The sequence below is a fragment of the Pantherophis guttatus genome, chromosome 2 (genome assembly GCF_059756535.1).
Source record: "Pantherophis guttatus breed Tessera chromosome 2, ASM5975653v1, whole genome shotgun sequence".
In the NCBI taxonomy this organism is placed as follows: Eukaryota; Metazoa; Chordata; class Lepidosauria; order Squamata; family Colubridae; genus Pantherophis; species Pantherophis guttatus.
This window is the reverse complement of record NC_142064.1, coordinates 137956722-137969914: the sequence shown is the minus strand read 5'-3', so window position 1 is coordinate 137969914 and position 13193 is coordinate 137956722. Positions and strand designations below refer to the sequence as shown.

At 38.6% G+C, this 13193-nt stretch overlaps 1 protein-coding gene across 1 annotated transcript in view; it reads right to left on the bottom strand.

Moving 5' to 3' along the window:
- CS (citrate synthase) overlaps window positions 1-12116 on the bottom strand; it is a 37906-nt gene extending 25790 nt beyond the window's left edge. Inside the window, exon 1 of the mRNA XM_034412355.3 lies at window positions 11601-12116. Coding sequence (XP_034268246.2) covers window positions 11601-11906 — 306 coding nt within the window. The 5' untranslated portion in view covers window positions 11907-12116. The remainder of the gene's footprint in view (window positions 1-11600) is intronic.
- Between the last annotated feature and the right edge of the window lie 1077 nt (window positions 12117-13193).

Below are 13193 nucleotides of genomic sequence, written 5' to 3'. Positions count from 1 at the left end.
CGTTGATCTCGCTGTTCAATTTTGTGAGATCCAGGCATGGATGGTGTGCATGTGTTTTTAATGTTTTTAAAATGCTTTTATAATGTTTTTTTTTTAATTTTTATGTTCTCTGTTTGTATTATTTCTGTTGTAAGCCGCCCAGAGTCCCTTGGGAGTTGGGCGGCATAGAAATATGATTAATTAAATTAAATTAAATGACCACAATTTTACTTTGATAGTATTGTCATTTTATTGGGTTAGGAATATTTGTTGTTAAGTTTTAATGTTTTTATGCTGTAAGCCACCTAGCATCTCTTCAAAGTGAGATGGGAAGGCCTAGAGAAAAAAACGGAAAAATTGGGGAAAAAACAGGGTTTTTTTCCAAAGCCGTTTGGAAAAAAACAGGAAAAAAAACTGTTTTTTTTCTCCAATTTTTCCATTTTTTTTCCAGGCCTCCCCATCTCTAGCATACACGGCAAATAAATTTAATAACTAAATTAAAAAATCCCAATCCTATTGCTGTTGTTAACCAAATTCCACCTGTCGATAGCCAAGGACCCTTCTCAATCCAAGCCATTCCCAGCTAGGTCCTTCCTAGTCCCAAGCCAAAGAGACTATCTATAGTAGCCCCATCTCTGCCCTTTTGGCCACCCTGCAGCCTGCCTTCTGGGACAGGAAGGAGCCCCAGAACCGTGCAATTCGAGGCCACCATTTGGAAAATCAGGAACAGTACCACTGCAATTATTCCATCATAGTATTTAACTCTGTATTAAGGTATGGAATATAAAAATAATTTAGATATACCTCCAGGGCTATACTTTATTATAAACCCTACACTAGCATTTTGTAGGTGTTTACATATTCAGTGTTTCAAATTAATATTTACAAAATCCTAAAGGCTTTGGAATTTAGTCAGATTTAGAAAAATTTCTATTTTTTTTTATTATTTTGAGCTGTGAGTTATTACTGCAGGTATTTGGACAGGTGGGCTAGGCGGGTTAGCAATTTAGATGCTTTTTCTGTTTGTGTAACTCAATAAAGGTATTAAGAGGGAACATGGAGATCACAACCTGAGGACGTCACCGTGTCCTTGAAGAATCAAAAATCTTTCCAAAAATCTAGATATGCAATTACCCTGTAAATCTGTAATTATTTGGATTGTATCAGATATTGTTTGAATGTAACCTACTGATGTTCAAGACAAAAGAAAGCTAGGAAGCAGTTAAGAAGCTATAATTTGGGCACATTAAGACATATATTACGAGCAATGATATTATAAAGCAATTCATTTTGTGCAGAGTTATAAAAAGTTAGCTTGTATATATAAATAGCTGAAAAATATAATGGACGGTATTATAATAATAATAAACTGCAATACCTGGAGACCAAAGAATAGAAAAAAAAGAAGTGAAGAAAATCACAAAATATAAAGATTTGCAAATAGAAATACAACTACAATACAACTACTGTAGCAAAAGAAAACAAAGATATTACCAATAGTAATATTGGGCACAATTCCAAAACATTTGGAGGAGCACCACTTGAACACCATCAGCATTGACAAAATCAGTCAGTCAGTTGCAAAAAGCAGCTCTGCTTGGAACAGCTCACATCCTACGCCGGTATCTTTAACATCCTTAGATAACGTCTGCCTATCCCAAGTCCTTGGAAAGGATTCAAAAATGCCAAATCCAGTTTAAAACACCTGGCTGTGTGACCAACCATAATGTAAGCACAAGTAGACCTTGTTTAATGACTGCTCATTTAGTGACTGTTCAAAGTTACAACACACCACCCCAGAGCTTCTTTTAACCATTTTCAAAATTCTAATCCCCCCTGCCCCCACGGTCACATAATTGCATTTTGGGTGCTTAGCCACCAGCTCTCATTTATAGCTATTTACAGAGTCTCATGATCACATGGGTGTGATTTCTGGCATTTCCCCCCCTTTCCAGCATTTTGTTTTGGCTTCGGGTAAAAAATGTCCATTGGGGAACCCGGGCTCACATAACAGCTATGGAGGTCACTTAATGAACACGCTGTTTGACTAACTACTGCTGTCAACAAGGCTGTAAAATCAGATGTGGTCACATGGTGACCCGTTTAAAACTGCCATGACTTATGGCTGTATTTCCAGGCTCAATTATGGTCATAGGTCTAGGACTACCTACATAATGAAATTGTCATTTTGTATTACTGAACTGAATCTAAGCCAACTATATAATTCAAAAACAGCCTTGCGAGTTATTTACATTTCTGGAATGAAAATGGTAGTTATGTGTTCCTGTTACTAGTATAAATAATTTGCTGTGTCCATTTGGATGACTTTTAGCTCCTATGCAACTGGCCGCAAAGCAGAGAACTAAAACCTAGTAGGACCTATCATGCAAACAATATGTTAGTAGGCACCAGCTGCATGTGCCCCCAAATGTTAAAAGTGGCTTCTAACCACTTCAACATTTGCACTGCTTTTCTTTCATAACATCACCTTTTTTTCCTGTCCATTTATTGCCCCATTCATATTTTGTAATAGTAGAGTGCAATTTCTACAGCTGGTTGGGGCAGTTAAAAAACAAATAAAAATTAAAAGAAATCTTCTGTCTGTACTTTCTGTTATGGAAAAAAAAGAGTCATTCTTTGTTACAAAATTTATCAAATAAAGCTCTTAAGGTTCAAAACATGTTGGCTGTATTGTATTATAAATCCCCCCGTTTCTTTTTAAGATTGTCTTTTGGCTTTCAGCTCACAAATATGGAAAGCAAACTAAATATGAATGAAGTACTACTACACAGTACAACTTTGGGTAAGTCAATTATTAACCATTATTCTCAAGTTTAATACAAGCCTAAACTTACCATAACTTGTCAACCGGGCCACAATGGCTGCATTCTTATATTTCACTAGAGTTAACTAAAAATGACGACTTAAAAGACTCAATGGTTTGGACCATACAATGTTCTATAGAGGTAGTTCTTGACCATTCAAAGTTACAATGAACTTCAAAAAATCTTACAATCCATCCTCAAAGTTATGACTGTCACCTCCACATTTACACAACAGTGTTTTGGATGCTTGGGAACAAGCTTGCATTTACAACCAACTGCAATATTCCATGGTCATGATTGCAGTTTGTGACATTTTTGCAGGTTTCCAGCAAAAAAATGCCCATTCAGGAGAAGGGATTTGCTTAACAACCATGTGAATTGTTTAATGACCACAGCCATTCATTTATAATGAACATAAAAGTGATCATAAAATCAAATCCAATCATGTGATGCCTCCACTTACAACTGCAACAATTTATGACTGAAATTCTGGGCTCCATTATGGTTGTAACTTGAAAACTATTTGTATTTTGTTTGATTGTGTTTGGTTTTAGCTTAGCATGCTCTGTGGAATGTCTAGGTTTCTCAGATCTACAATACCTCTCATACTTTATCTGATCCAGGGCAGAAGAGAAGAGAATGAGAAAAGCATTTAGGTTAGCAACATTCCAAGATTCAGGGAAGCATGGGAATAATCCTTAACTATGTTATATTGATATATATATTGGGTGTTCCAATAAAAGGGAGTATGTATAGTTATGCTTGAACTGTGCAGTTCTTGGTGCTCTGAGTTTAGCTGTTTGCTTGGAACCATTTCATTACCCTACTAGGCACTGATGACGTTACCCAGTTGAGTAATAAAACATCTGTGAGCAAAAGACAAAACTCAGAGATCACAAGAGACAATAGAATTATAAAAAGGGGGACTCAAAAGTCTCAAAGGACAATAAAAAAGCTAAGCTAAGAAGGAAACAAAAAGATCAGAATATATCTTCTTCAGCAGCCAAAAAGCACATTAACACAATCAAACAAAAAGTATTTTAATCAAGGAACTGCCATGGAGAAAACCACACCCCCACCAACACTGGCAGGACAAGCTATTGTATAAAAATCCCACACTCACTAGCACTGATATTATCTAGTTGGGTAATGAAACATCTGCAAGCAAATAACCATGCTCAGAGAGTACCAAGGACTCCACATTTCAACTCTGAGCTACATATGTTACATTGAAATTTACCTTAATAGACTTAACAGGGAATCTAAATTATATAATTTGTAATAGAAACAAAAGCAATGGAACTGTGGAGGGTTGGTGGTTGCACACCTACAATTTTCTTTTCAAATGTCCTTCATTAATCAATCAAGTTAGTAACATAAAATGCTTTGTTTTTATATAGAATGCACAGATTCTAAACCTACTTTCCAGGATTCAACCTTCCTTCCACCTGCTCTCTCAATTTCATATGCCTCTCAAAACAGCACACACACTGTTGCATTCTGAAAACCACTGCACAAAGTATCATGCATTTGAAGTAGGAAGAAATTCCAGGACCTAGACAGTGATAACAAAAACAAAACAAAAAAAAAAACCTGCTGCAGACAGAAGACTTAAAGGGGCGCTGCTATTGAACTTTCTCACATTAGCGCTTCTCATACAGTTCAGAACCACCCTGCCCCAAAGCCATGAATAAGAATTCTAGAATGACTTGTTCTCATTTCTTCAATTAAACTTTTCTTTTACTGAGGAACATATGAAATCAAGTTTCTATGTGATGTAAATATGCACCATAATAATTATTATAGGATTCTGTTTAATCCTTAGCAATCATCTAATAAGGAAGTCAGGAATTTCAACTGATTGTATTAGCTTTCCTGCAAATTAGCAACTTGCATGCCAGCTGCAAATTTTAGGAGCTGCAGCCCCTACGTATCATGAACTCATCGGGTTGAGGATAAGTAGACTAGTTTACGTGATCTCTTATTTCCGTATTCACCAGATTAGATGTTTAATGTCAAACTAATTTTTACTTCATGGGCAAGAAGTACAGAAATAATATGGTTTCAGTAAACATCATTGTAATGTGTCCTATATTACAGTAGGATTTCCTTTTAAAATCCAAAGCCTTTTTTCATGCTCTGCAGGTTCAGGCCTTCATGTATGCAAAACGCATAAAAGGAAAACCAAAAAAATGCCTAAACACACTTCAATGGTGAGCCCAGGTCACTATGTATGTATGTATGTATGTATGTATGTATGTATGTATGTATGTAATTTGTTTGCCACCTATATCAATACAGCTTTAGGATATATTTTACTTCTTTGAGAGGGCAAGTTTAATGGATAAATCTGTTGTCAGACCAGCTAGGGCTCAACTGACCTACTTCAATAAAAGCACTTATTAGCTCTCCATTTCAACATAGCAGCCTAGTATTTAAGCACTGCCAGTCAATGGTTGCACCTAGTAGGCCTTATGTGCATTTAGCTCAGTATAACCAAGCTTGTTTATTATTAGGGTGAGAGACCACCAGGGAATTTCAGGACTGCAAGCTACAGTGGAAAGTTTAAAACAAGCATCCTAAAAGATAGCATCCAGAAATCATTTTTGTCTTGTTGGCAAAAAAAAAAAAACCCTGCAAGCTTGTGTCCATGTAGTCAACCTTGATTCAATATTTTTATTTTATATAGTTTTAAGTCAAACAGAACCAAGGAAAAGGTTTAACAGAAAAGAGAAAGAGAAAACACGTTCTATGTCCATGCTGGAAACTGAGCAGGTTGTCAAAATTTGTAACTTTCTTTCTTCGTACCTAGCACAGAAATGTTCTTTATTAGACAACCATTAACAGGTTCAGAGATCCCCTGATAAACAAACAATGACTAAGTTTACTGTACTACAACCTTCCTTCGCTTTTCAGACCTGCAAAGGTCGTAAATGCAAGGTCTGATCACAAAGTTACCTTTTCATCACTGTTGTAACTGCAAGTGATCACTAGCAAGGCTATCTCTAACCAAGGAATAATAAATTCTTTCATTTATATAGGTAATTACTATATCCCGCACAAAATTTGCCCTAATTTCCAGAAAGCACAGATTAGCTGAGCTACTCACAATGATAGAGCTTGCTACACTTATCAGAAGAAATCTGGGTTTCATTCCCTCCAATGTTGTTCCACAAAATGCTAGGTAGGTAGCAGCATTTAGATGGCCTCATTTTCTTTGGTATCAGTCAAGCAGGACTGGCCCTGTTTAGTGCTTAGATGTGAGACAACTAGAAAATCCAAGGGCAACAAGTTAGGCTGAGAAGTAAACAAACAAACCAGAAGTCTGGTTTGATCTGTACCTTTCAGCCAACACTTGCCACATGCTCATATACCTCTCAGAGCTTCAGCGAGACCAAGAAACAAACCTGTGTCCATATTCTGCATTTCATGGAATCAGCGCATACTTACCCACGTGCACATATACAAGCCTAAAACTTACTGTATGTTTCAGTCATTATATATTAACAAGCACCAACATGTACATGTGAAAGAAGCATTTCCAAATTCTAAACCAATCCTTCCCATGGATTTGGCTTTTTAATATGCAGCTTTGCTGTAGCTTAAGTATATATGCAAAGAAGGAAGGCATTCATTGGTTAAAATGGCCTTCAGAGGTCCAATTTTTTTAGGTCTAGAAGGGAAAAACATGCTAGCATATACTATATATTAACATATATATTTACGTTAACATATATACATAACATATATACACATATAACAAAAAGATTTGGCAATCAAGTCCTCACATATCCTGTCCTTCTAAATAGGGTCAGGAATAATAGATGAAGAACCCCATCCAGGCCAATATTTTCTTTGTACAGAAGACTACTTTTTATTTGTCAAGTGTTTATGGAATACTTACATAAATCTACTCAGGTAGCAGAACAGAGGATATGCTGAGACTCTCAAACAGAGACATGCAACTGCAATTTTATTTTTCCCAAATCTAGCAGGAGTAATTAAAGATTATCAGGCTTGATCTGCTTGGCTTCCTAATATTGACACTGAAGTTATGTACATTTACAGAAAAATAGAATACTATTCCCATTTTCAGACCCTCTCATTAGAGGACACTGTCATAATAAATGCCAATAACCATACAACCCTCAATATTTAGCACCATGAGCTGACACCCAATGCACCACTGAGTACAATTAAGGTGAGACAAGGCCAGCCAAATGCCTCTGTGTCATTTTAACCTGGTTATCAGCACCTGAATGATGCAATCTTACCAATGTATCTGAACATGGCTGTTAATTCACTAAGGGAAAAAACCTCCCCAACTGGTTAAGCAAGAACCTCTGGCTCTTCTTGTTCTTTTCATTAAGAGGATGCCAATTCAAACTAAGGTTCAGCCGTGCCAATTAGTCTTCCTTTTCTCTTTACAGCTTTCAACTGTATCCAAGAGTAAAAGTGGCCCCAATAACACTATGGATCAAGACTAATATAACAACACAAAGCGAAGCTGTTGAACCAACCCGACAAGAGAAAAGAGCTATTATCTAAACAGCTTGGAAAGTCTCTTACAAGATATAATCAAGCACTTTTCCTTATTTGAAGTTGACACAATAGGACTGTCAAATACGTTTAATGCATTTATTTATTTAAAAAAACATACCCGTGTAGTGTTATTTGCTTTCAGTTTTGGAGGGGGGGAGGGGGGCCTTTGTTTTGGTTTAAATACAACAAAAACTAAACTTGGAAAACTTCAGAGGTCAAAGCTTGGCTAATTCAAGAATCAGCTAATATTAAAATTTACTTCTTAGGACCAACAATATATGTTCCTAACTTCAAATAAAGGTTGTAAAGGAAGTAAAGCTGAATTTGTTTCATTAATCCATTCCAACAAGTAGATTTTTTGTCAGCATAAGCATATATGTGCATCAAAAAACCCTTTTTTACATTTTGAGAATTAAAACAAGTTATATAAGTATATTTAACTGGCTAAACATATAGCAAATCTTTAAATGATTACTGAGTGAAAATTTTGCAATTTTTACTTTTATTTTTGAATATGTATTAATTCATTCTTGAGATTCCATGTCTTAATCAAAGTTTAGGTAATACTGAACAAGCTATACATTTTAATGCTTCTATAATGCTTTTTAATGTTAAGTCATTCCAAACAACAAATAAATATTTCTGGATTTGGCCTACTTGTTGTATAACAAGCATATCTATCCATCCATCCATCCATCCATCCATCCATCCATCCATCCATCCATCCACTCATATTCTCTCCTTATTTTATATAATGCTCTTGGCAAAGGTGTCCATTCAAAATGGCGTAAGCCTGATTAATACAGTTTTTACTTCATTGACATTTAGGACTTCCTTCCTCTTTTTACTTTTAGTAGCTATCCCTCTTTTCCTCATTTAATACACATTTGTATCTATAACTGCAAAACAGCATATAATCGCACATCTTTAGTTTCAGAACATGTCAGAAATAAAGACTTGGCTGAAGTTAAAAAATACCCAACATGCTTTTAACAGAAATTTAGGCAAGGCTAAGTTTCTAATCAACATATCCTCTCTGTGCATAGAAAGTGGGCAGATACCTGTTCCACTGATTATAGTAGGATAGGCAAGTAAATCACATTTGAATCTAATTGCACAATAGTCCAATCATAATTACAGCTTTTCCCAAATTCTTAAGCACCAGGGATTCATGCTTCCACCTTTAAAAATTCACACTTTACATAGAATATACCAGGCATGAAGCCAATCACTGGTTTCATCATTTTCCCAAACATGTAATGAGTCCCAATACATGTGTTTCCCTAACAATGAAACTAATACATTAAAAAACCCTGTCATTCCATACATTTCACCCACAAAGATATTTAATTATCCTTTATAGGCACTTCTAAATAATTATCAAGACAATGTCTGTGGTCATGGAGCCATTAGGCCACACTAAAAATAATGTTCTTGTAGATGTGCAAGTCTATCCTTCCTTTTCTTGTCAACCTCCCATACATTTGCTCTTGAGCATATTCCAACATATGCACAGAAAATGAGGGAACCTGTAAGAGAAAGGGAATACCTCAAGTGTATTGACAACCACAGGATACAGGTTGCAGGTTGGAAGAACGTTTCCAAAGAAAGCACTTACCAAAGTATCAAAGGTTCTGGAAAAACATGTATGATGAATCCTGCTAGGTATCTAAACTTCAGGCTATTAACAATGTTTCTTGCTCCTGGACCTGGAATACCTGCTACCCCTTATAAAAACTAATATAGGAGAGAGAATCATATGTTCATAGAAATTTCTAATTCTACAGTAGAGCCCAAGAACATGTTACATATCCTATTCCTAGACAATACTACTTCCAACTTCCATCTAATAAACTGAAAAGTGGTAGAAATGCAATTACTCAGAAGATAATAAAATATACAAATATAAAGACAAATAAACCAAACAGAAAAAAAACAGCAGTCAAACGTATAAAGGAATTAAGAACATAAAGATCAGCAGTTTATGCAAGTCATTACAATTGCAGTTTATTTAGCTTTCATCCTAATCTTCACTATCCATGTTTCTTGTACATGAAAGCACCACATTACTTTCCACCCAGTATTGGCTCAGATTAAAGTTTTGGAGAAAAAATGCTGAGTACAGCAAGGGGGAGGATGGAAACCAGGAATGGTAAATAAATCTAAAAATAAGTGCTCTGGAATCAGCATTTGAATCTATTTGCTAGGAAACTTAGTAGGTCTGGAGGCCAGATTAAAAAAAGAGAATCTGTTTACCCTACAAACAGATCGTGGGCAGACTCCCTGGCAAGACAAGAGCAAACAGGCTGTTGAACTTTCTGTAAAAGTCAGATAATGGGATTGTATGCCAAAAGAGAACATTACCAAAAAGATGTTCAAAGAGGAAAATTACCATCTTCAAGAACATGTTTGCATAAATTACTATTACCTATTATACTATATTAAGATATAATATCAATTATATATTTAAAATTTAAATATATTTTACATTTTTAAAAATTGCAACTCAGCTCCTTTGGTATTTGATTACCAAAGTCAGATTAAGAAATCAGCAACAATAATTAATCTGATGTTAAGAGGTTAACTTAAAGAGACTACTACTCCAAACTATACAAAGGAAAAGCACAGGCCTAACCCTCTCTTCAGATGCAACACTAAGTTTGCACAAGGAACAGCTAGTTTCAAGTGGTTTATGTACAAATCAAAATATGCATTTTTTGATTTTTTTCCAGATACAACTCTAAACAGCTATTTTATTGCGGGCATGGGTTGAAAGTTGTTCAGATGGTACTCTTTCAGCTCCTATAACTGGGTGGGTTTTTTTTGCTGCTATCTAATAGCCATCCAGATTTTGACAGTCCCAAATGCTCAATCCGAATCCTACTGCTTTCCATAGATATAACATCAAGAAGTGTTTCAGGTGTTTTATTCCATTGAAACAAAGAACAGTAAAAACATTTCCGCTTTTGTTTCCATCAAACTGCATTCAGTCTAAAACAAGCCAAAATAATTTAGGGAATGAAATCCTGTGTTTTATGTTTGAAACAAAATTCATGTACCGGTATTTCCTTTTTTTATGGCCCTCCCTAGAAACTGACACCCCCCCCCCAAAAAAAAAGCTTATTTTAACCATGGACTTCACTGCCTTCAAGCAATCTACCAACGGACAGCTTCTGCAAAATATTTCTGCAAATATAGAAGGAAGATCAGAAAGGGGGGAAATAGAGACACATTTTCCAAGCTGTCTTTCCACCAGTTCAAGCAGTCTGGCCATATCGGTTTCAAGCCTTACAAAGGAACACGCATATACCCAGCATGCACCTTTCCCCTAAATACCAACTTAAAATTGTATTCGAGTATATAATATTGTATATAAATTGAACATGACAGAGAGGCAGAAGAGCTTCCCTTTCAGAGGCCACGTGAGCAGGGGAGGGGAAAAAAAGGGTGAGCCGTCCCGCCAAGGCCTGAAAAATACCATAAAGGCCCCAAGATAGTCAAAACTTCGCAATATTGAGGAGGGGAGTGGGTGGGACAGAAAAGGGCTACCTCACGATGTTGGCTGGCTTGCTTGTTTGTTTGTCTTTTAGGAGCCCGTCAGATCTCCCAACTACCAACCTCCCTCCCGTTTCTGGAAGCAACCCCCCCCCCTCACACACACACACACACCCCAAAAGCTTTTAAAATAAATAATCTCTTGGCGACGTCTCGTGAGGACGAGAAAGGAGAATAAAAAGAGTGAGGAGGAAGAACGTTTGAACGTTAAATCTCTCCTCCTGGCAGCTGCTGGAGGGAGAGAGAGAGAGAGCGCTGAGGGAGCAGGGGTGTGTGTGTGTGTGGGGGGAATATATAGCCCGCCTCAACCCAAGGACATTGCATGCCAAGCAAGCGTCCGTAGGGCTGGCAATGCATCCCCCAAAGTGGTGGTGGGGGTAGATAGAGACAAGACACCCTTGCCCAAAGTCGCAACTTCGGCTGCTTTGCAAGCTTGACGTGGGGAAGGGAACTTCCACGCGGAGAGACCGCCCTGCGGGGTGACAGCTTGCAGCCCTTTTTTTTTTTTTCCCTCTCTCTCTCTCTCTCTCTCTTTTCCCCCGCGCCCGGTTATGGCGCTCGCAGAAACAGCCACCCCACCCATCATCCACCCACCCACCCACCCCGAAAAAAAAGGGAAGGAGCAGAACGAAGGGGGGGGGGGAAAGGGGAAGGGGGGGGAAAGGGGGGGAGGGGGGGAAAAAAACCAACACCCTTCACCTTGGCTCCCAAGAGGCGCGCGGCCGCCCTGCTACCGTAGGCAGTCAACAAGGTCATGGCGAGCACCGACCCCAAAAGTGGTGTGGCGGCGGCGAAAGGGAAAGCAGAAGCCGCCCTCGGGAAAAAAAAAAGAAAAGAAAAAAGAGGGGGGACAGACAGGTCTTGGAGGCGGGCAGAAAAGCAGGCGGCGAAGACCGGGAAAAAGGGGAGGGAGGGTGGTGCAAAGGGAAAAAAGACGAGCGGGCTGCGCCGGGTTCTGGCAGCGTCTGGGCGGAGCAAGGCTGGGAAGAAGGCCCAAAGCGGCATTAACAGAGTTGGCTCGCTCTCGCCCCAGAAAAGCCGCGCCTCTTTTCCGGCGGCGGGGAAGCGTTGCGATTGGCTGACAGGAGGTGGATGGACAAGGCCTCGCTGCGCGCGGAGGAGCCGGGAAGGGCGCGAGGGGGGGGGGAGGGGGAGGTGGAACGTTTGAGCGAGGCGTCTGAGACCGCGCGCCCGTGCGCGTTCCCGCTTGTCTTGAAGTTCGGCGGCTTCTTGAGTTAGCGAGCTTTCGGATTCCCGTTTTGCGAGGGTGGGGGGGAGGAGGGAAATGGTTCTGCCCTCAAATAGACGTTAATATAATGTATCTCGGGATTAAACTGTGGAGTCCCCCTTGTGGTTTTTTGAGGTTGCTGGATTTGCTTGCAGACGTTTCGTTTACCCGGCTAGGTAACGCCATCAGTGGTGGCTAAGTGTGAGGTTCGCATCCTGTATTTATAATATAGCAGCTTTGTTTAGCCAAGGGTAGAAAGGTCTGCAGCCAATCGCCATATCAAAATGCTAAAATTCTTCAGCAAAATGGCCATTCTCCCCCCCACCCCGCGATTAACGAGAATAAAAATATTCTGTGATTTGTCCCATGTTCAAGCACATCTACCAGATCACACAAACACACCCTGTGCTTCTCAGAAGTTAACGTAACTTTTTAGCAATTTTGCTCATTACTGGTTTTGTACAATTGGGAATCCAGCCAACATGAGACATAGTTTAATGCCATGTATAAATCAGGATAGTTTTTAATGATATACTTACCTTATAAAGCAAATATACTTATAAAGTATATATACTTATAAAGCGAATGGAAAGCAATTGCAAGGTGGAGGAACCATGTGCCACAGAGCCCTGTTTTGCCTCTCAGGAACCATACTAAATTTTCCAGTGTTTAAAAGTACAATTAAATCAATCCAGTTAGCACCAGAAGGCACCATCTTGTCCTTTGTTTCAAGCAAAAGAATAGGATAATGCCCAAATCTTGAAGCAATTTATAAAGGCTATGCATTCAGCTTTTGAGAAAGGCCTCCGTCAGCAGTATGCCTTTCAATGCAGTACTGTAGTGCAACATCACTCAGCTAGTATTGACATATTGCAGATCAGAAGAGTGTGGGAAGAGTGATAAGGCAAGAGATATTGCAGGACAAAGGCCTTTCCTTAGCTGGTGGGTTAGTCTATGCATGGCTATGCCTCTTGCTCCATTTGGCTGAGTGCCTTACCTATGGCATACCCTCCTGAAATCTGCAAAGTTTCAAATACACATTCTGCCTTTAGCCTGTGTTCTCA